Source organism: Hyaena hyaena, unplaced genomic scaffold (genome assembly GCF_003009895.1).
Source record: "Hyaena hyaena isolate Hyena2069 unplaced genomic scaffold, ASM300989v1 scaffold_21, whole genome shotgun sequence".
Taxonomy (NCBI): domain Eukaryota; kingdom Metazoa; phylum Chordata; class Mammalia; order Carnivora; family Hyaenidae; genus Hyaena; species Hyaena hyaena.
This window is the reverse complement of record NW_024080653.1, coordinates 6,380,190-6,404,331: the sequence shown is the minus strand read 5'-3', so window position 1 is coordinate 6,404,331 and position 24,142 is coordinate 6,380,190. Positions and strand designations below refer to the sequence as shown.

The 24,142-nt window shown below is 52.3% G+C and overlaps 1 protein-coding gene across 2 annotated transcripts in view; it reads right to left on the bottom strand.

Moving 5' to 3' along the window:
- TBCD (tubulin folding cofactor D) overlaps positions 1 to 24,142 on the bottom strand; it is a 155,617-nt gene that overhangs the window by 33,930 nt on the left and 97,545 nt on the right. For both annotated transcript variants that reach the window (XM_039226427.1, XM_039226428.1), the window contains 7 exons: positions 18,848 to 18,877; positions 16,547 to 16,632; positions 8,481 to 8,561; positions 6,619 to 6,692; positions 5,024 to 5,141; positions 3,531 to 3,591; positions 2,270 to 2,292 (listed from right to left, as the gene is read on the bottom strand). In XM_039226427.1, coding sequence (XP_039082358.1) covers positions 2,270 to 2,292; positions 3,531 to 3,591; positions 5,024 to 5,141; positions 6,619 to 6,692; positions 8,481 to 8,561; positions 16,547 to 16,632; positions 18,848 to 18,877 — 473 coding nt within the window. The remainder of the gene's footprint in view (positions 1 to 2,269; positions 2,293 to 3,530; positions 3,592 to 5,023; positions 5,142 to 6,618; positions 6,693 to 8,480; positions 8,562 to 16,546; positions 16,633 to 18,847; positions 18,878 to 24,142) is intronic.

Below are 24,142 nucleotides of genomic sequence, written 5' to 3'. Positions count from 1 at the left end.
GGAACCGCCCCCGGGAGCAAAGAAGACACAAAGACAGTGTCCTGAAAACAAAACGGGGGGAAGCGCAGCGCTGGCCCCGGCGCCCACCATGTGCACACCCCACACACGCTCATGTCTCCCACTCGAGTTCAAGCCTCGGCAGTGCAACCTCACCTCTGTGGTCACGGGCCAGAGCCTCTACTGAGGCGCGTGTATGAGTCACACACGGTGAATGTACACTGCAGGCCACACGGGCCTCTCCCACTCAGGGACCTGCTGTGGCAGCAGGAAGCCACACACTTTATCTCTGTTCACTGACCTCACTGAAGGGTGTCACTTTCTATTTATTCTTGAAACTCATCACTAAAAACAAGACTTAAAACAAACCGCAGGTGTACGCTTAGAATCCGTAAAATGTGAACAGACACCATCATCAGCCGCCGCTACCCGGCAAAGCTGCGTGCTGCGCTCCGCAATTCCCTCGTCCTGCTACACTAGCCTGAGCCCCGCGGCTTAGCCTTCCAGGGCTCGAGCACGCCACCAGAAAGAACTGGGCATGCTCTCTACTCGAGGACGACCGCTCTTTTCTGCTGTTAGAACAGATGGAAAGCCAGCTGTGACCAGCGTGGACAGTGGCAGTGTAACCGTCAAGAGCCCAACGGGAGCTGCCCAGGCGCTGACCCCTGCTCACCAGCCATCAAGGAAAACCTGAACCCGGAAGACACAGCCATGCCGCCCCCTTCCCCGGGATTAGGCCGCACTGTGCAGCTGTGGTCTGCCAAGGTATACACAAGGCTCCACCAGGTCCTGCAGGTGAAACGTGCACTAACCCATTCGGGGGAGGGCACAGAACTCCGGTGAGTCACTCGGGAGGCGCGTCATCTGCGGGCAACACAAAGACCCTGCCCCAAGCAGAGGGAAGGACAGCTGAAGGGGCAACGGTACGGAAGCATCCCGGCCGCAGGTGCGTCTCCCCACCAACTACGGGGGCCACGGAGCCACGGAAGTTCCGGGCACAGGCCCAGCCACATCCCACAGGGGCTCACGGGACATGGATGAGCCCCACTCACACTGATGCACTGGCTCAAGCACAGGGCTGTCTGTGGAGGGAGGGGGTCTGTTAATGGGAACAGTCCATGGACGGAGTTGCCAGAAGAGGGGATTCTGAAACAAGACAGGAGCACAGAAGATCAACCTTTAATTCAGAACAGCTGCCACACCAGCCAGGGGCAATGCCAGTCAACTGTGGGAAGGTCACCTGAGCAGTTCTGAAAGCAGCTTCTCCACACAGGAATCCCTGAAGCGGGGCCCCCAGCCGGTGGGCAGAGCAGGCCCCGCACTCTCAGGACGAGGCGAACACGTCAAGAACAAAGGATAGAATAGCCCATGCTCACTACCCCACATAGTTATGTTAAAAAGCCACTAAGAAAAATTAAAAGGCAAGCCTCAGTCCGGGAGAAAAACTCTGGGACATCAGGAGTATAAAGAGCTCACATCTAGCACAGTAGAGTGCTAACGGCTCAGGGAGCAGACAGACCATGAAAATTTTTTAACAGGCAAAAGATTCGAATAGTTTATGGAAGATGACAGAAGACAAGCGGTCCACATGGAAATATGACTCGCAGGGTGGGGGGGTTCCCGACCTCTGCTGCTGGAGGCAGAGGGGCACAGCCCTTTGGACAAGTCTGTCAGGGCATTAAAGACACACCCGTGCTGTCTGGCCCAGCGACAGCCTCCCAGGTATGTGCCCAAGAAAGGTGGGAACACACTTCTACACTAGGACCCGAGTATCAACGTTCACAGCAGGTTCATCCCAAGAAGAAAAGCTGCAACAGCCCAAGTGCCCACACCGGGCAGGCAGATAAACACAGCAAGCACGTGTGAGACAGGCTACACCACGGCACACGCCTCGAAACCGACAACGCTCTGCAACTTCACGCTAAGTGAAGGAAGCCAGTCCTTCAAGTAAGGACGTCACGGTGAGACCCCATCTGCACAGACGGGGGGACGGACAGGACCGGCCAGCTGCTCGGCTCTATGGCTGCAGCCGCATGCTGCAACGACCAGCGCCCACAGGACCACATGTTTCTTTACAGGACACGGAAACCTCACCAAAGCTCACAAATACCAGCCACATCCTGTAACTGTGACACCCTTCAAATCAAGTAAACACAGGACAGGCACCACCGGGTGACTCAGCAGAAGCCCAAACAGGCCACCACAACCTTTACTGACAAGAGATCTTTTCTGTGAGACACAGAACAGAGAACGTAGGGTTTGTGAGGCTTACCTGTACAACTGACGGTCGTAGAGCTAAAAGAAAGAAATGAAAGTTAGGTATTTAAATTAACTGATTTTTAAAATGCCGCAGCAGGCACACAATAGTCCTGAGCACTGGATGGGAACAAGGACACACGCACCCATTTCTCAGGCTGGTGTCCCGGAGAGTTGACCAGGGTCCTGAGCACGGAGCCCACTCTACTTCCAGCAAGCACCTCCTGACAGCCCGCTTTCCTGTGCCACCTTGTGTGGAAGGGGAAACTGAGGCACAGAGAGGCACCCCAATTTGCACTGTCACGCTTGCACCAGAACAGCACTGAGCTTGGCAAACACCGTCCTCCGTTTCCCCCCAAAATTCGGGGGAGCAGGCCCTACGGTTTCCCACACTCACAGACAGAGGGCCCTGGCTCAGTGGCCCCGGGTCTCCATGCTGCACACCTCCCAGCACTGCCTTGCGGTGCCTCACCGCCCCAAACAAACTGAATGGATTTGCCAAAGTCATAAAGCCAATGGCATACACAGGAGGATTCAGTATCAAGACGGTGTATCACTCTATAGAGATAACCCAGAATGAATACAAAACTCTATTCTGAACAACAAACGCTAACCCTCTGGACGTCCTCGTGGGTGATTTTGATGTTACCCAGTAGCATTAAGGCCTTAGTTCACACTTTACCTCCTTTGAATCACAGAGCCTCAAAGATCTCAAAGCCCCACAAAAATGGACACACCTTCCCCCAGAGATGGGCACACACACATGCTGGGAGTGATTTCAGACTCGAGTCCCAGTGTGATGCAGCTGGGAATCAAAGCCTTCGTGCTTACTCTATGCACCATCTCCGAGAGAACAGGCCACGTCTGGGAAGGAGTGGGACGTGCCTGAGTGGCTAGGCTCCCAGGGGACAGGCAGTCAAGCAGCACAGGAGGACAAGGACCAGATAGGCCATGCCATGTCACCTGCACTGGCCTGATTAGTGGCCTCCTGTGCTGCCCGAGGTGCTGGCCACGCAGGAAGAGAGCACGTGCGTGGGCCCCCAGAAGGCCCCTCCCACCCCAGACAAACCCCCAGATGCTGTCCACCAGGGAGGCCAAAGGAAGACAGCTGCTTCCAACAATGGGCCCCAGGACTGGTCCTCAGCAGGACCTTCTCAGCCATCAGACTGGGCTTCGAACAGGGCTGAGGAGGGAGGAGAGAGCTCGAAGGGGCAGCGGACACTTGTGGGGACCAGGAACCCTGGAGAAACGGACCCTCCAGTGGGCTGCACACAGACCTGCTGGTGAATGTGCTTCAGGCCGCCCACCACCGCGTCGTCCAGGTAGTCTGCGAGGGGCCTGCATGGGTTCAAACACAACAGCTGAGGTCCTGAGCACAAGCACTAGGGAGCCCGGGGCTCAGCAAGGCCTGCATCGTGTTCAGGCACCCCCCAGCAGCTCCCCAAACAGCTGCAGGGGCTACTCCCCTATAGCAGCGTCCACTCAGGGAGGCGGGCATCAGAATCTTCTCGAGCAGACTTGCCGACAGCAGAGCTAGACCTGGGATGGGGACGCAGGGAGACCTGCCACTGAGCAGCCAGGACGCCCGTCTGAAACACAACCCACCAAAGCTGAGGTCAGGGCCCCGGGACCAGACGAGAGCTCATGCAGCCGCCTTCCTGCTGCCCTGGAAAGGCACGGCCGGCACTCGGCCAGCGTCCAGGAACCCGACCCTTGGCGGGGGGGGGGCTTCCCGCCATTCCCTAACTGCGAGCGGGACTCTGCCTAGAGTGTCTATACAAACGAGCGTCAAACACCCGCTCTCTTCTGGGAGTCCGGGACATGGACCCACACTAGGCAGTGGCCACCCACATCCCACCCCCAAGAAAACCCTGGGCACTGGTCTCTCTGACCTGCCACCCTGGTGGGCCCCCACTGTGCTGTCGTACCCGTGCATCCCTGCAGCTGCACGGGGCAGGGCTCCGGCTCGCGCCTGCTCTCTGCCCAACCACAGACAGCACTGCCTTAGACACCGAGTCGTCAGCCTGGCCCACAGGTGCCATTTCACCCCCATGTGGACATCAAGAAGGCTGCGCGACATTGTGCATCTGAGCCATGGCGCGCGGTGGGGCTGAACGGCACCAAAGCCCCTGTGCTTGCCGCCAGCACCTGCCTCACCTGCCCCCAGGGAGTCACGCAGAGTGATCTCATGGGACCAAAACAGTGTCCCTCAAACTGCGGTCCAGGAACCAGGCTACAGACCCCGCAGTGTGTTGTGAGTTTTTCCTTTTGTGGAAGAAAGAAAAGTAGAAATCCAAGTAGCAGCCTACAAACTCACAAGGCACGGTGCGCGTGGCGAGGCCCCTCTGAGCCGACTCCACGCGCCCTCCCGCTCTCCGCTAGAACCCTGCCAACTGGAGTCGTGCCCCGGGGACATGTTCACGTTTCACTCTCTGGTATTTTAAATGATGAAAAGTGACGGTGAGCAGAGAACACCAAACACGTGGCCTACGGAGTACCGTCTCTGACAGTGCATCTGCTCCTGTGACCTAACTCGTACCCCCGGAGAGAGGAGGGGACAAAGAAAACAGCTGCTTAACGGCCAGACACTCGCCGGCTCCCACTGGAGAGGGACAGAGCTCGCCGGAGAGAGGACACTGACAGACTTGGTCAGACAAAACGTGGGAACCCGAAGACTCGGTGGCGCCGTCACAAGTAAACCCAGGTGAAGGTGCGTGGGCTCCCGGCTCGCGACCACAGTGGTTCTGCGGGACCCCGGCGCTTCCCCTACCTGTCCTCCTGCGCCGCCAGTCTGTCCAGGCCGCGGGTGACCTCCGCACAGGCGAGCACAGCCCCGTGCCGTGTGTGCAGATCCAGACTCTGCGTCATCGACAGCAGACGTGGGAGCACTGCAGAGGACAGGGTCAGGAGGACACGTGAGGAGCGCACACAGAAGGATCCAAAGAGACAGACGTACCGACGTGCCCACACAGTTACCTTGGTAAGGGCCATTAGCACAACACGCCAAAGTCTCCTGGGCACCCAGAGAAGTGAGCAGGGGTGGGGTGGGGAACCTCCCAATCCCCAGGGCCCCTGGACACAGAGCAGGGACACAAGTGAGGAGAGAGATCCGGGTCTCTCGTGGCCGGCCGTGGCTCTGCCTGGGCACAGAGCAGGATGGAGGCCGAGCAGCAGGAGCCTACAGTTGTGGGCAACACAACTCAGGATGGGGGCCCTGCCTCCCCTGCCCAGAGCAAAGGAAGCCTCTGGGCCTTTGGTGCCCTGGGGACAGAAAGCAGAGAGAGTCCCAGGACCCCCACAGCCTGGTGGAGTCCAGACGAGGGGCCACATCCACACCAACCTGGGAAATCACAGGCCCCTGAGCCTCAGCATCCCTGAACACACAGGTGCACTGCTGCAGAGGCTGGAAAAGCAAATGGCATCCGAGCCAGAGGCATCCCACACGGGCGCTCAAACATGGCAGCTAGCAGCAGTCCGTGTTCAAGAGTTGGGGAAGTGCCTCACCCTGTTAGTGCTCTTCACAGGGAAGAAATGACAAGGCTGAGCACCCCTTCATTCAGGCCATGAGGATTCTCGATTACAGGTAAGTCAGAGACTCCTGACATCACATGAAAGCCCTTCAGGAACTAACAGTCCCAAGCATCATCTGAAGCCCCCGAGTGTGTGAGAGGCACACAGAAGTAAAGTTAACATCAGTAAGTCCAAACAAAAAGTCACAATTCAACCACTAGTTACCCTAACAAAAGTCAGCGGGAAGAGGCAGGATTTAAAGAAATTTGCATATGGCTCCCCACCCTGAAATCAGAGGTTTATTCTGGAATATGGGTTCTTTCTTTAATGGTAAGGGGTGCAGTCACTTTGGACCTGGCTGTTCTACTCTGCAGCTATGCTACCTCAAGGGGCCTGAGCTCAGGCTCTCCCAGAGGTCGGCAAACAGCAGGCCATTCCCACAGCCGGCAGCTGCCAAGAGGAGGCTCATTTTTTATCACGTTGTGAATTACTTCACACATTAAAAAAAAAAAAAAAAAAAGCTACTTCCAAAACACGTGAGATATGAGATAGGTAACACAGTCCAACAGTCACCTGCGGTAACGGGCCCCGCATCCAGGGCACACAGACTGCCCAGCACACGGCATCCGTCCTCAGAGAGGCCACGGCGGCTGTTTCTGTTCTGTCCCGATCAAGCACAGCCCAGTTACTCACTCACATGCTTCTCAACAAGAAAGAAACACGTCGTTCTCAGCCCTCCAGACCCTGGTACCCTACAGTGGCCTGTCCTCAGCTCCTGCTGTGCACACGTGCATACCTGCAGTGCGCACACACGTACGTGTGCATGGCACCAGCAGGCGGCCGGGGCGCACCTACCGTGAGCGGCGCTGTACTCGGGCGCTCGCTGGGCCAGGTTGTGCAGAGCCTTCGCAGACAGCTCTCTGATGGCCCTGGAGGACGCAACGGAGAAAATGGTCAGTTCCTTCCTTGTGATGATTCCAGCTTTGTTCAACTCACGGGAAAAGGGGACAGGCAGGATACAGGAGTGACAACTGGCCACTCAGGCAAAACCACCAATAAAAATAAACACAAATGAACAAATAAGACCCCGTGACTGTAACAAATGAGGACAGGATAATTTACCAAGTGAAGGGCCTGAACTCAGGCCCGCGTCGGAGCGCAGCCACCCAGCTGTGGCGGCCTTGGTGCCTTAATGTTCACTTTTTGTTAAAGACTAACAGTAACCTTAACAGCAGCCACAAAGTCCTGAAAGCCTTGCTCCAAATTCCGAGGGGCAGACGCTATCCCCGCACCCCACTAATTAAAAAATAGAATCAGTCACTCCTCACGACCCAGTGCAGCTTTTCCTTTCCACGCACCCTGCCCCCGTGCTTTAGTAAAACCACCTTTTTGCACCAAAAAAGGCCCAAAAGTTCCTTAGCGATTTGCTCTCAAAACCCACGCCATAATTTTTTTTAATGTTTTATTTATTTCTAGGAGAGAGAGAGAGAGAGACAGCGTGAGCAGGGGAGAGTCAGAGACTCTGAAACAGGCTCCAGGCTCTGAGCTGGCAGTCAGCACAGAGCCTGACACGGGGCTCGAACCCACGAACCCCGAGATCATGACCTAAGCGAAAGTTGGATGCTTAACCGACTAAGCCACCCAGGTGCCCCAACCCACACCATAATTTTACTGACAGAAGAAATGGGCAACAACAGCTTAGGAGTTTAGTCCAAAACCACAGGTAACGTGTGCAATTCTGATTTTAAATACCCCACGGACTAACAGGCTAATTAACTAATTTCTCGCAGGTTCAGTGCACAGGATTTGTGCTCTTAATTATGAGAGGTGTTGCAGCTATGCCTCAAGTGTCAGAAATCCACACAACTCAGGAAGGTCACCTGCAAGGGCGCACCTACTCGAGCGGCACAGAGAGGCGCCCATCTCTGGAGCACAGCCCCGCCTCACCGTGCGAGTGGCAGATACCAAGCCTGCTTTGCCACACGTGGCCATGATCCTCAAGGCAGAGGCTGGACCACATTCCCCAGCAGATCAGAAAGAACGTTCTGCAACTAACACCCACCCTAAAAGTGGGATTCTAGACATACAGCCGAAGGCGCTACTTACATCCGCGGGTATGTGCGTCCTTCAGATGTAGTCTGTGCACTGGCAGCCACACCAAGCTTTCCTATGACAAATCAGTCTCATTTCCCCAGAGGCATAACAGCTGCGGGTAGCACGGACTCCCCTGTGTTTTCTGGATTACACTGGGAGCCTTTCCCTCCAAAGAGACACTTGACGGCCTGTGATATCCTAAGATACCTAGAAACTGCTACATAGTCAGGAAAGAGCTGCAAAAGCCTGCTGGCTTCCAGGAGGCAGCCGAGAAGGCCACGCAGAGTGGCGTCGGCTGCAAGAGCCCGTCCAGGAAGCGTGCTCCTCCCATCCGCAGGAGGCGGCCTGCCCTCCATCACACACCAACACGGCAGCACCCCACGGGGCCTTGACACACCTGACACAAGTGACAACAGCCTCCAGAGGGAGAACTGGACACAGACCATTAAGACCGGAACTCCTATCACTTCTCAGGAGTTACCTTACACTATGAACTCCACAATGAGAAAATATACTCAAGGCTTACCTCAGTTTAAGCTCTTCTCTGGAAAAAAATTATTATTTGACAGATAATCTAGTAAAACGCACCACTAATTAGACAAACACAAAAACACAAAACTTACCCATCCCAGTGGTTGATCTTCATGGTCACCAGGTGGTCTATCATCGGCTGTGTGTACTCGGGAAAGCCAGCAATAAACGTGCTGAAAAGAGTATTTGGAGGCGGTGAGGCGGGAAGGAACGGGAGCCCCGCGCACGCGGGTAGGAAGTGGTACGGCCACCTCGAGAACAACTTGGCAGTTTCTTATAAAGTTAAATGTACAGAAATCCACATGAAGACATCCAAACAAAGGTTCACGGCAGCTGTACTCATCACAGCGGAAACCTCAGAACAGCCTAAATGTCTAGACGAGGAGACCTAATGGGAACTGCAGAAGGGCTGCAGGACAGAAGGCACCGGCAATCCAGGGACAGGCAGAGCAGCCCGGGGCCGAGGCGGCTCGCCCTCCACGACTCGACGCAGGTGTCCGCACCGTCAGCTCCGTCAGCTCTCGCTGGAACGCACGCTTCATTCAAGGACAGAGGATGGAGTGTAAATTATGCCTCAAAAATAAAAGTTACATCTAGTGAAATTACCGTAGTATCATTAAAAACAATAATCTCCAAGTGGGACAGGCCTCTCTAGTTCTGACTCAAAACCCAGAAGCCATGAAGACCAGTGCATTCAAACACAAAACCAAAAAGAAAAAGTGTCTGCCAAGAAAAACATACCAGAAACAAAGTCAAAAAATAAAAACAAACTCAGAAAAGATACCAGCAACTGTTACCACAAACAAGAAACTTCTTTAAAATAAACTTCTTTCAAATCCCGAAGAAACCACCACCACCTGGTAGGAAAATCCTCAGGCCATTTACAGAGAAGAAAATGGACACAGCCCATGTTCAGCCTCTTTCCACAGGAGACAGAAAGAAAACTCTGTCCATCCATCAGACTGCCAACGTTGGCAGGAGGGAGGAGTGTAGCTGTTGTTGGAAGGATCTAGAAGCATCTAGAAACACTGCTGTGAGCACCATTCTGATGCAGCTTCTATAGACTGGGACAGGCATCGTCCAGGAAATTTAAAACATAAAGATCCAGCAATTCCACTTGTGTTAATTCATTCAGATATAACCACACAGGTGAGAAATTGCGAGCACAGAAATGCTCGCTTCACATCGCTTCTAACAGCAAAAGACTAGACAGAAGCCAGTGTCCAGGAGGAGACAGCATGCAGATTACACCCTATGCATACACATGGGAGGGACCCTCCCACAACGCAGCATGCGTGCAGCACGTCGGCCCAGGGTGTGTATGATCTGCCGTGTGGGATGGTAAACCCGGCTGCCACCTGATTTCCTCACGGCTACACGTTACCTTCTGGCCAGTGCTCCACTGACGAGCACGAAAGCCGTGCCACCGCTCAGCGTGCACAGAAGGAAGTCAACACACTCCCATGTGTGACACAAACGGAACCTCTTTAGAAGGGGACACCAGAAACTGATGGGGCCCCAGGGATGGAACCAGGACACCCTGGAACACTCGCCCGCACCTTATGAACTCAAGGCCACGCCCCTGTATCACTCGCTCCAAAATCCATGTTACACTCTGGACCCCCAATCAGTTACACATAGCGTCTAATAAACCTGCCACACCATCCACACAACCCCGTCATGGACTTAGCCATCAGCTACATGTGCTGCACAGTGGCTGAGAGACAAAGTGGATGGCACAGAGGGCCAAGAGGGGGTTGCGTGAATGTTCCCTGGGCAGGCGCACGTGTACACACGCACGAGGTGAACGTGGATGCCGTGTGGACATGTGTGTGCTACAAGGTGCCAGGCTGGAGAAGGTGGGGTTGGGAACAGGTTTGTTCTGGATATGAAAGAAAAAGAAGTAGAGGCTTCTCCAGAGGTGAGAGGGATTGAGAGGCCCTCTAACAGTGAGAAAACAGTTAATGTCAGAAGGAAAACCAGAAAAATCAGGACAGTGGAAAAGCTGTCAGGAAAGGAGGCAAGAGGCAACCCCAGGACCCCCATCACCAAAGGGGACCCTGGGATGCCAGACAGGCCAACATCCATGACCAGTGGCTTCATGGGAAGGAGGAGACAGAGGCTGGCCACCTAGGTTCTGGTCGCGCCCTGGCACCAGGTACCAGCTGACCGTGGGGAACACGCACAGATGGAGCCACCACCCGGGGCCCAGCCCCCCCTGAGCACCCCGGGTCTGCAGGGGCATCAGTAGAGGGTGGACAGCAGGGCCCTGGCCGGTGTCAGGACAGTAAGAGCGGGACGAAGGAGACAGCTGAGGGGATCGGCGGGATGAGGAGCATTTGAGGGCTATCAGGGACCCAGAAGTGACAGAATTAGGTCACCAAGCAGATGCAGGGAAGGAGAGAGGAGGAGAAGCAAAGCGGAGCTGACGGTGTGGGCAGCACACCGTCCACTGAGCTGGGGAGCAGAGGAGACTGTTTGCTCTGAGGGCTCCTGAGTTCGAAGAACTTGTATGACAGGAATGTGCAAATTACTGGAAAGCAAAATATGACAAAATGTGTTTCAAGAAGGATTCGCAGGACCATAGATGTCAGAAATCCACTACGGAAACTTCCAGCAGCAAGACCCATACAACAGAAAGTGCTAGCGATCGCCGGTTGTGTCCCAACAAAAACAGCCCCATGCTCACACACGGACATCAAAGGGGTTCGAGCGGCCACCGGCCGACGAGTAGGGGACACGGGACAGCACAACTCTGTACAGGTCAAGCCAGGATGCAAAAGCGAACACACCACGTGATCCATTTACACCGATTCCAGAAACGGCAGACTGGGTGGGCACAGGAGGCGACTCAGAGTCTCCAGGGCCAGGGCGCAAGCACTTCCTGGAGTGACGGAGACGCACCTGCGTTGACTGCAGACGTGGCCGCTCACCAACCAAAACCCACGTGTTATGTTGGTGACTCTTCCTATGAAGAGGGGTGTGTGGCAGAGGGGCCTTGTGTACATGAAATATGTACACCTATGTAAGGAAATAGGTGTACAAAAATAAATGAATAAATGTGACTTTTTAAAAAGGTTTATCTCAGGAATATACAGAACACTAAAAGAACAAGTCACAGATAAGAAGAAAACATTTGCAGATTATTTATCTGAAAAAGGACTTGTATCCAGAACATATAAAGAATTCTCAAATTCTCAGTAGGAAGGAAACCCCATAAATAGGCAAAAGATTTGTCAACTAAGCCCCTGAAAGACTCCCCATGTCCTCAGGGAAACAGTGACGAGCGGTCGCTCCGGCACACCCCGAGGACAGCCAGGACAAGGAAGCCAGGCCACACCGAGGGCCAGCTGCGAAATGGGGGGTGAGGGGGCAGGTGAAATGGGCCCACCATCTTGAAAAGCTGGCAGTTTCTTAGAAAGTTAGGGTCTAGCTGTCCCACCCTAGGCAGGCAACTCAAATCACGGAAAGCACCCAACCACAGACAGACGGCACACGGGCATCCCCTGCTGCCTTATCTGTAGAAGCCCCAAACCAGAGACCCCCCGATGCGAGGGGACATGGGAGCAGACGTGGCGTGTCCATGCAATGGAGCACTGGTTGGCAACAAAGGAATGAACGAGTCGCCAGTACAGAGTGAAAGAGGCAGCGCAAACAGAGTGACTCTGTTCACGTCACTCAGGGAAATACAAACCAACCCAGTGACGAGCAGACAAGAGCGACCTGGGGAAGGGGCCCGGGGAGACTCTGGGTGTGGTGACAGAGTCTGAGCGTACGCGAGAGGCATGCGGTATCCTGTGCCTTCAGTACTTTAACAAAGCTGACGAAATAAAAATAAAAGTGAGGCATTTGTGGTGCGCCCCACCTGACAGTCTTCATTGCTGCTTTCAACCTGCTTCAATTCCTAATTTCCAGAAGAATCTACTTCTGAGGGGTCCTGACCGAACCCCGTCCCATGAGCAATGTGTCAAACTGCATTCCAGGACTCAAGACAATGTGAACCCTCCCTGTGGATCAGAAGCCCCCCACTACACCCACATGGGCCCTGCTACCCCTCACCGCCCCTACTGGGCTGTCCCCACCAACACCAGGTCCCTCTGCCACACGCCCCTCACCCCTTCCCGACACCAGCCAGGCCAACAGCAGGACCCTGTCCTCACTACTGACTCTCCTCCACACTAAGAGTACCAGTGCACTATTAAAGAACATGCTCTGATCAAGATTAAGTTTTGCCAAACATCTCTATGAAATGCAGACAACTAATTAGATGTAAGTCTTAGACCAGCTTAGAAACCTTGGCAATAAGAAAAATACGCCAATGCTAAAGACTGTTTATTTTATCCAGGAAGCTCAGGGAAAAGTGGTAAATTTACCACATAAAACACATACTCAAATATTAACAAAGAAAATGGAACAAAAGCAGGAAAGAACTGATAAGGTGCAAAAGACCATTAAATGTTGAGAAAAGATGAAAAAAATGCTAAAAAATACAGTGTGTTTACTGTTGTTTAACATAGTGCTGGAAGTTCTAGCATCAGCTATCAGACAACAAAAGGAAATAAAAGGCATCAGAATAGTAAAGAAGTCAAACTTTCGCAGATGACATGATATTCTACATGGAAAACCCGAAAAGACTCCACCAGAAGTCTACTAGAACTGATCCATGAATTCAGCAAAGTTGCAGGGTACAAAATCAACATACAGAAATCAGTTGCATTTTTATATACCAATAATGAAGCAACAGAAAGAAATCAAGAAACTGATCCCATTCACAATTGCACAAAAACCTTAAAATACCTAGGAATAAACCTAACCAAAGAATAAAAGATCTGTATGATGAAAACTATAGAAAACTGGGGCGCCTGGGTGGCTTAGTCGGTTAAGCGTCCGACTTTCGCTTAGGTCATGATCTCGCGGTTCGTGGGTTCCAGCCCTGCGTCGGGCTCTGTGCTGACTGCCAGCTCGGAGCCTGGAGCCTGTTTCAGAGTCTGTGACTCCCTCTCTCTCTGACCCTCCCCTGCTCATACTCTCTCTCTCCTAGAAATAAATAAAACATTAAAAAAAAATTAAAAAAAAAAAAAAAAGAAAACTATAGAAAACTTATAAAGGAAATTGAAGACGACACAAAGAAATGGAAAAACATTCCACGCTCATGGATCGGAAGAATAAATATAGTTAAAATGTCATTACTACTCAAAGCAATCTACACATCCAATGCAATCCCAATCAAAATTGCACCAGCATTCTTCTCAAAACTAGAACAAACTATCCTAAAATGTATGGAACCACAAAATAATACTGAAGAAGTAATATTGAAGAAGAAAACCAAAACAGGAAGCATCACCATCCCAGACTTTAGCCTCTACTACAAAGCTGTCATCCTCAAAGACAGTATGGCCTTGGCACAAAAACAGACACATAGACCAATGGAACAGAACAGAGAACCCGGACTGGACCCAAAAATATACAGCCAACTAATCTCTGACAAAAGGAGGAAAGAGTATCCAATGGAAAAAGACAGCCGCTTTAACAGATGGTGCTGGGAGAACTGGACAGCAACATGCAGAAGAATGAAACTAGATCATTTTCTCACACCATACACAAAAATAAACTCAAAATGGATAAAGGACCTGAATGTGAGACAGGCAACTATCAAAACCCTAGAGGAGAAAGCAGGAAACAACCTCCTTGACCTCCACCGCAGCAATTGCTTACTTGACACATCCCCAAAGGCAAGAGAATCAAGAGCAAAAATGAACTACTGGGACCTCATCAAGATTAAAAGCTTCTGCACGGCAAAGGAAACAATCCATAAAACTAATAGGCAACTGACGGAATGGGAAAAGATAGTTGCAAATGACATATCAGATAAAGGGCTAGTATCCAAAATCTATAAGGAACTCACCACACTCTACTCCCGAAAAGCAAATAATCCAGTGAAGACATGGGCAGAAGATATGAACAGATGCTTCTCCAAAGAGGACATCCAGATGGCCAACAGACCCAAGAAACGATGCTCAGTCAGCATCCCTCCTCATCAGGGAAATACAAATCAAAACCACACTGAGATACCACCTCACGCCAGTCAAGAGTGGCTAAAATGAGCAAATTGGAGGACTCTAGATGCTGGCGAGGATGTGGAGAAACGGGCACCGTCCTACACTGTTGGTGGGAATGTTAGCTGGTACAGCGTCTCTGGAAAACAATGTGGAGTTTCCTCAAAAAATGAACAATAGAACTCCCCTGTGACCCAGCAATAGCACTGCTAGGAATTTACCCAAGGGATACAGGAGTGCTGATGCACAGGGGCACATGGACCCCAATGTTCATAGCAACACTCTCAACAATAGCCAAAACAAAGAAAGAACCTAAGTGTCCATCAACTGATGAATGGATCAAGAAGATGTGGTTTATCTATACAATGGAATACTACATGGCAATGAGAAAGAATGATATCTGGCCATCTGTAGCAACGAGGTTATTATGCTGAGCAAAACAAGTCAGGCAGAGAAGGACAGATACCGTATGTTTTCACTTATAAGTGGAACAGGAGAAACTTAACAGAGGACCATAGGGGACGGGAAGGGGGAAAATAGCTGGGGAGAGGGACAGAGGCAAACGATGAGAGACCTGAATGCTGAGAACAAACTGAGGGCTGATGGGGGTGGGGGGAGAAGGGAAGAGGGCTGACAGGCATGGAGGGCACTTGTTGGGATGAGCACTGGATGTTATATGGAAACCAACTTGACAATAAACTATGAAAGAAAAAAAATACAGTATGTTTGCTCAAAGACTTTTTTTTTAAATGTTTATTTTTGAGAAAAAGAAAGAGAGCACAAGCAGGGGAGGGGCAGAGAGAGAGGGAGACAGAGAATCTGAAGCAGGCTCCAGGCTCCAAGCTGTCAGCAAAGAGCCCATTGTAGGGCTCAAACCCACAAAATGTGAGATCACGACCTGAGTCCAAGTCAGACGCTTAACTGACTGAGCCACCCAGGCGCCCCTGGTCAAAGACTCTTTTTGACAAAGAGGCCAGATGCTACATTTTTTTTAAAAAATCTGCATGCAGGTCATGGAGAAAGAGAACTTCTGCACAGTCTGCACAGTAGGGGTGCTCGAGAGCCCACCCATAGGGTGCAGAGTGGTTAACTCGTGTTCAAGGCAATGAACCGCTGACAAGCCAGACCCTTCCCACGCAGGTGCTGCATCGAGGAACTGAGTGAGAGGCCCCCCCAGCACGGAAACCACACAGGTGCAGGCCTGGTAAGGATGTTCAATATTCACTCCTTGACCAGGTGACTTCTCAGACCCCTTTCTACTTACATCTCATAAACCCAGAGATACCATCAACCTGGGAAATACATTTTGCTGGAAAGAAAAAACAGAAACACAAAAAGAAACGATACCTTTTTTTTTTTTTTTTTTTTTAGTAAAAAAAAAAAAAAAAAAGCCTGATTTATTCTCTTTGAATTGGGTCCAAGCCAAGATCTAGAATAAGTGAGTTTATTTCCCCCAGCTCTATTCACAGGGGTGAACACTTTTGCCTGTGTGAAGTATATAATCCCACCGCCCCGCCCCCCCCCCACCCCGGGAATTAGATTAGGGTGGGCAGAGTCAGTCTAAACCAATCAAGACAACTCTCTCTCTTGGGACTCTGGATCTGAGACCAACCAACAGGTCTCAGGAGAAACATCCCTTCTAACCCAAGGTTTCACTCTGAGAAACTCGTGTGTCTGTGGCAGCCGGCAGGAAGCGTGTTCCAAGAAGGCAACACAGAGGCGGCAGCACACACACCACGGGGTGGCTAGGAGGAAGGGTGGCCGAGACAGGGCTCGTTCTGGGCTCTTGAGAGCCCCTGAGAGTGCTGGCACCCCTTTAAAAAGCAAGCAAAACCTCTCATAAGCAGATCCTGCATCCCTCCCAGGTCACCCAAACCCACCAAGGTCTCTCTGGATTAGTTTGCATTTTCTAGAGCTTTACATAAATAGAATCCCACCCCAGGCACCTGGTCCAATCAGCAGCGAAACAAAGGTTTTGGGAGCATTTCCAACCCACACACAAGCTCCATCACTCTTGGCGAAACTTCCAGGGTGAAGAAGGAAAATTGTGACGTCTAAATCAAAGGGAGTATTATATTTTGTGATGAACACTAAAAACTTACCTTATAACCAAGAAGCAGTTAGCTCTGTTGCCAACAGCAAAGTAGTCAGCTGCGGTCAAAATATCGATTCCATGAGGGAAAGTGCCCTACAGAGCCAGGTGGGAGAAAACAACGTGAGTGAGGAGGGGCATTTTGGGGATGTCGACCATCACGTTCACACACACTCATGCTTAGGAAGAGAGAGTACACTGGGGACCGACAGCAGATGGCTCACCATCTCGGGCTAGCTGCTATGCTAATACTATGTGAACCACTCAAAAATATTTACTTTTTCTCAAAGAACTCAAACATTTTCAACCTTAAAATGTTTAAGACCTTCTCTAGGCCCCACACCATAAAAACCTTCAGGTTTTGGCAGCCCAGGCACACCTCATTCACTGCGCTTTACAGCTACTGCGCTTTTTACAAAAGGAAGGTTGTGGCCGCCCCGTGCTGAAGGTCTGCCGGCACTATCTGCTCACTTCGAGTCTGCTCACTGCGTCACACTCGGGTGGTTCTCACGAACACGTCACTAAAAACCTCACCCCAGGATGGGGAGTTTCCATGTCAGCAAGCTCACATCCTCCTTCTCCGACGTTCCCACCAAACCACCGAACTGGCCGCATAGACTCCATTTCTTTCAAAGCCTGTGGCTCCCCCCACCCTGTGCTACGTGCACCCTGCTTTCTCGGGAAACATCAGTGTGGAAGAGGTGGAGAGAGTGAGTATTGGCTCCCGGCTGATCCCCTAAATTTACACCGTGAGTAAGGCCTTTCCTCTCCCTGACGGTCCACCCACCCTGAGTGTCCCCACAAAAAAGGACATGGCAATGGCCATGTGCCAGACCGCCCTGTGTCGGGGCGAGGGCTCTGCCCACGGCAGGCTGGAAGCCAGGCACAGAGAGATGCCATTCTCTCCTGGGCTCTGACATTGGGGTGCCCAGAGCCCCCTCAGTTCAGCTTCCAGCAGGCTCCCTGACTACAGCAGCCTGACTGCCCACCCCCTACACTTGGCCGGGCAGAGAACCTTCTGGAGCTCTCCATACCTGCTGCCTGAACATACAGGCATATCCCTCAGCCGACCAGCTCTCCTAGAGAACCACTTCCTTCTCTGTCTCCAGGGCCCCAGGTGGACATGCCCTAAGTGACACCCTAGGACACTGGTGTCAGCCACCTTTGAGCCGGGCAGGAAAGGGAGAGGCCTTGAGCTGGCACAGGCACTCGGGGGGAGGGAAGCACAAATCAGCTGCGGAGTGAGACCACACTGCCTCCTGGGCCGATTCCAGGGAAAACTTCCCACCTAGAACCAAACATCACCTCCCCTATGGAAGCAGAAGGGTCAGCCCCCACCCTGGTTCCTGGTGGCCCCAAAGAACAGCGACTAAACCAGAGACCATGGACCCAGCGTGCAGAACCCAGGACCCCCGGTTCTGCAACAAGGGCCCTCGTGGACATGGGGGCACCTGAGAGGGTGCTAATGCTTGTGTTTTCCCTGAGGCTTCCTGTCCTGAGGAAGGGCTGCCTTGCCGCTCCTGAGCGGGCCTTCTCCACAGAGTTCCCCTTGGGCCTGGCAGCCTGACTCCTGCCCTCATGACCCAGGCACCCACTGCTGTCTCTGTCTTCCCGACACCATCTGCTGATGCCATCACCAGTCCTCCTCCAGCCCAGACCCCCCCGACCCCGGGGCTTTGACCAGAGCTCAGCTCAGAGTCTTCTGCAACGTGACGTGCCTCCTGCCCGTTCTCCCCCAGGCCGGCCACGTGACCCAGGGCGGCCATCGGCACACACAGCACGAATGACTCAATGATAAGGCCACATCACCCAGCCAAGGCTGACCAGTGATGAGAGGTTCAAGACCAGGGGGCACAATGGTGCTGGCTTGTACAGAGAGGCCACAGGGTCACTGGCTTCCAGAAGCTGGCTCCTACCACACGCAGGATGGGCAGTGATCACATGTCTGTCCCTCAGAAGCCTGGTTCCTCCACCCAGATGCCTCTTGCACTCACAGGCAACTGCTGAAATCAGGTGGCAGTGCATAAGGCACTGATCTCTGATCACTGATCTCTGTGTATGTGTGAAATTACTTACACATCAGGTTTCCCATAAAACATAATACTATTTAAAACTTGTGTCAACTCTCCCCTGAATAACCTCATGAGTGGGTCCGTAACCAGACATCACCGAGTTAAATATTAGCTTATTCTAGGTACATTCTTTACCCACATCGAACAATGCAAGAAGCTACCCAGTTTGTAGCTTCCGATATTACTACTGCTAAATCTACGGAAGTTTCAGCAACGAAGACTTCATAAAGTAACCATACCTGTCTTCCCACATTCTCCTGGAAAGCAGCCTAAGGAAAAGAAGAACAAACAGAGCAGGTTAGTCAGTCTGCGTTTTGCTAAACATCAGGAGAGAAAAACTCAAAACAAACACAGTGCAGCACAAATGACCCATGGCTTCATTTTTTTTTTTTTTTTTTAATAAAAGTCTTCATTGTTGGTGGATCAGAGCCTCAAGGGTACTTGTCATTCTGTCTCTAAGTCCTGGTGCTTTTTTAAACCACCATTCAAGAATTCACATTTATAAAATCAGACACATCCTGAAAAACATCCTTTAGATGTGAATGCCAGCTTCTCACTGATGCCTAATTCAAGGCCCTAGATAGAGGCGTGAGGACAGAGTCAGTCGGTCAGATCAAAGCCCAACACACAATCCCCCTCTTGGGAACTCTGGGACAGAAGCTGGCAACGGTGAACAAAAACGGCTCCCCTCCCCCGACCCCCACCCGCCACTGCCTTCCCCAGCGGCTGCCTCAGACAAGCCCTGGCCTCTAATGCAGGCCCTGAAGTCAAAATACTTGAACAGAATGAAGTGTTTTTACGCACTTTCTTTAAAGGGCCTGTCTGTCGTTGTCCCTGCCCGCTCCCCCTCCCGCACCTTCACCAGCTCTGCAGAGGTGTGACAGCCAGGCTGTCTGAGCAGTGACAACAGCAGAGCCTGTGCACCACAGGCCACGCCTCCTCCCCCGTCCACCACACAGAGGGCACCTCTGACTATGCTTCCCCCAGAGCAGCAGGGCCCAGAGTTCCCCGACAGAGCAGGATTCAAGTGGGTAGCAGCTGTCAGCAGGTGACAGGTCAGAGGACAGAGTCAATGTGGCCCTGGGAGGGCACACGTGCAGGGGTGCAGAAAGGAACCTGAGAGACTGCAGCACAGAGACCCGAGTGCCCCGAACCAGCACTTCTGGCAGGTCCCAGAAATCCAGAACCAGTCGTCTCCAGGCCCTCCTGCAGCTTTACACTGGGAGGAGGGAGACTCATTGTTTGCCAGGTACCATTTTGAACACTTCACAATAAACTTATTAAAGAAAATAAGAGAGGCATCTGGGTGGCTCAGTTGGTTACGCATCCAACTTCACTCAGGCTCTGCGCTGTCTGCAGAACCCGCTTCAGATTCTCTGTCCCCAGCTCTCTCTCCCCCTCCCCCACTCATGTGTGCATTCTCTCTCAAAAAATATAAACATTTAAAATTGTTTTAAAAAAAGAAATAAAAACAAAACCAACCAAAAAAAGAAAAAACAATGAAACTAAGATATAATGTCAATTTACATAACATGCAAAATTTAGGAACACATTTACCGTTATGATGATTTCATCAAAAAGGTAAAAAGTCATACAAGATTTGTGTGGAAAAGCACAACCCTGGAACAGAGAAAGCAACCGGAAGAAGAGCGGTGAGGGGTCGCCGCTGGGGAGCCTGGAGGTCGGGGAACATGGGGACACAGAGGACGGACACACAGAGGGGCGCAACAGAACAGAAAAACAGAGAACACCTTTAGGACCGGGGGCCAGGTCATGAATTGAGACTGGACACCAAAAACATATTCCATACCATAAACAGTGACAAATTAATCATATCAAACTTTAAAACTCCTGGTCCATGCCCTGCCTGGTCAGGAGGACAGAAGCCACCACCTGGAGGAGAGCCCGCGAGCCACGCGCCAACGAGGCAGCCCCTCGCATCTGGAGCTTAGTGAAGTCCACACAATAATGCTCACACCAGCCAACGAGGAAACGGGTAGAAAGCCTGCACAGACGTCTCACCAAAGAGGAGGCGCAGGGGCAAAAACAATGGAGAGGGGAGGGCCACCTAAAACCACACTGAGGCATCGCCACACGGCCCGTGGGACCCCCATCGGACGGCGACCCCAAAGGCCAGCAAGGCTGCAGGAGAACTGGATCCCCAACAGACCACCAGCGGGAAGGGGAGAGGGCCCGGGCCCTGGGGGACACGGGGCTAAACACGCAACAACCCTCAACCTGCCGCGGGGCTCTTGCCGTTTATCCAGGAGGAAGAGAAGTCACGTTCACACGAGAACCCGTACACTGTTCACAGCAGCTCAGTTCTGAAAACAGTGTAAAACCAGACGCAACCCAGAGGTCCCACAACATGCAAATGATGCGCACAGCTGTGGCTCTGCCGGCACCAGGGCCGACCGGCAAGGAGCGGGCCGACGCCGGACGACTCCGTCCATGAGACACGGAAGCAAACAGTCAGAGAGTCAGACATAGGGACGCAGGAGACCAAACACCAGATACCGCTGCTCAATGCAAAAGACTCTGCAGGACTTTTAGCTACGCGTGGGCTTTCAGGACGGGCAGTGTAACCGTGGATGAAGCAAGGCCCCCCCAGCTCCCTCTCTCTCCTCACCCTGAACCTCCTAGGGGCAAACACCGTCTGCACTGCTCCCTCCTTCCTGGCAGAGGGACAAGTTTTCTCAAAATGATGACACATTTGGGGGGCTGGTGAGCACCTTCCAACGTGCAGAGCAGCTAACACTGAACAGAACCACTATGTGATCGTAAGCGTGTCACGGGTTCACAAATGCATTTGCCCTAATTAACCAGGTCGGTCTCTGTTCTGCCACCCTACCCAGATCCTCAGAGGCCTGGCATCGAGGCCCCCTGGAGCCTGGCACACGGGCACTCCAACCGTCACTGTCACTGACCAGGAGGCACGTCGCCGGGGCGCAGGTGGGAAGCGGTGGTGCATGAACCGCTGGGGAGAAAGGGTCCGAAGAGACACAGCAAACCCTCCGTGCACCCACACCCCATGGTCCCTGGGTGGGCAGGGTGACCTGTCCTCAGGCCGGCGCACAGGCACAGGCCCTCATAACTTCGGTAACCACTGCCCACGAGCAGGAGCGACCCAGCGCAGAAAGCATGAAACGTGAGCACGAACAGGCCACAAAGGGCAAGACACGCCTTCACCAGAGGAAGCAGGTCCACAGCAGAACTTAATCCCAGTTGTCAAGGATCAATCCTGCTTTCAGAAGCTTCACCGGATGCCTCTTCTTTACCCCCACCATTCTCACTGTGCATCTGCTAGACAGGCAGGCGTACCAGGTGATGTCCCACGCAAAGAACATCCTGCTCGTTTTAAAGGATTTTAATTCTAACTTGAAAAACAAATTAAAAAAGAAAAAGATTTCTGGTCTGTTTCACCTTTTTCTCAGGTTTATAAAGGAATCAGTGCTGTGATTTTACTACTGCTCCCCATTAAAATGTATGACTTTGAAGTCAACAGAAAATGTAAAGGCTACTTTTGTTTGACAAAGAGCCATCGCTGTGTCTGGAAGAGTGTCACGATTACTGCCTGTGGGTGAGCGTCGGGGCAGAATGTGAAGGCTTCTCAAGGAGTCATGGGGCTTCCTGATGCTCCAGACAAGAGAGACAGAACTGCATGAGCACAGAAGACACCACCTTTGCTGGCCAGCTTTCTCTTGGAACAAAGTTTTAAAGGGCTGGAGACCAACTGCCTCTTCTACCAGGCCTACTTCGGGGTACACAAGGCAGGTACTGTCAGGACCCTCCAACTGAGCCCCTGCATGTGAGGGGGGCCCACGCTCCGTCTACATCACTCAAGCAAAGGGTGCCACGCTGGCCCCTGGGTCCGTGCTCACCCATTCGTGAGACACAAGTCTGTGGAACACCTGCCGCGTGTCACCAGGAAGTGGGCACATGCGAGCCAGGGCCCGGCACCAACCATCCTCCTGGTGACATGGGACCGAGAGAACAGCATGACAAGAGGCAGAAGGGATGTCCCCAGTGCTGCACCTGGCAGACGGACAGACAAGTTCTTTCACTAGGACAAACAGACACGCCAACCAAACTGAATTAATGCCTTAAAATACTTGCAAGGAACCAGAAGACAAAACAGGCTCAGAAGGCTCACTGGTGATTTCCACCAAACACTGAAAGTAGAAAAAGAACAATATCAATCTTTTAAAAATTCTTCTACAAAACACAAGAGGAAGAAACACTCCCTACTCCTTTCTTGGGGCCAGATCACCCTAATTCCAAAGCCAGACAAAAATACTCAACACCTGGGAACTACAGACCAATACCCCTTACAAATACCGACTCAAAAATCTCAACAGTTTGCTGATTCAACAAATAAGGAAGGATTATACCAAGATGAGCAGAAATGCAAGGTTGATTCAATACCTGCAAATCAATTCAGAGGGTTCATCACATTAACAGAAGTGAGGACAGAAACCACATGGCCATCTCACAATCCAACATCCTTTCATGATTAAAACACACACATACACACCCCAAAACAAACTAGCAGGACTTCCTCACCCTGCTGACGTGCACTCACAAGAGCCTGAGAGCAAACAGTGCACTCAACAGTGAGAGCTGGCACGTCCCCAAGACTGAGAGCCAGGCAGTTGTCTGCCTCGACCCCTCTGCTCAGCGGGGTAACCGCAGCCCCTCCTACCAGCCTCTTAGGCAAGAGAAAGAAATAAAAGGCATCAAGACTGGAGAGGAAACAGTAAGCTTTTCTCTTCCTCACAGAGGACGAGATCCTGTGTGCAGAGCCGTGGGTAGCACATGCCACCGCCGCTGCCCCCCGCCCCGAGCCTGACAAGTGAGCTCACGCACCAGGAAGAGTGAGGCGAAGGTCCAGCCACACCCACACCTCCCTCCCACCGAGCCAGCTGTGGGTGCAGGTCCCACGGACCATCCCCACCTCAGAGCTGCCGCCCCACAGGAACCCCGAGAAAAGGCCTGGGAACTGGGTCTACAGCCCAAGGCCAGCGCATGGTGTCAGGGGCCCAGGGAAGCAGGCCCTTGGGAATGGCAGAGATGTGGCCGAGGGCTGCCCGCCATGGCTTCCTTCTCATGGGGAAGCAGCAGGCCCTGGCCCTCTCAGGAACGGAGCACGTGGGCACCTCACCTGGATGGCCACACCATGCTACTGCCTACCACCCGTCCTCTACCACCTAAGCCAGGTACTTCCCCAGCCCCCAGCCACTCCAGCCTGCACAGTCCCAGGCTGAGTGTGACACTAATAGTCCCAAAACGTGTCCCCAGGGCACGTGGGAGCAAGCCCAGCAGGTGCTGATTCTCCCAAACCCCAAGTTTACAGCAGTGCCCATCTGCTTAAGGCGGTCTGAGCACACCTGTGAGTTCTGCCATTGGTCTGCAGCAGGCCCAAGCCGACTGCCATCCTGCATCACTAGTCAGAGGCTCCTCCACAGTATCTTCTTCCTTTGATTTGTAATAATCTTACTGATGTGAGTGTTCAAATTACAAACGTGCATTTTGAC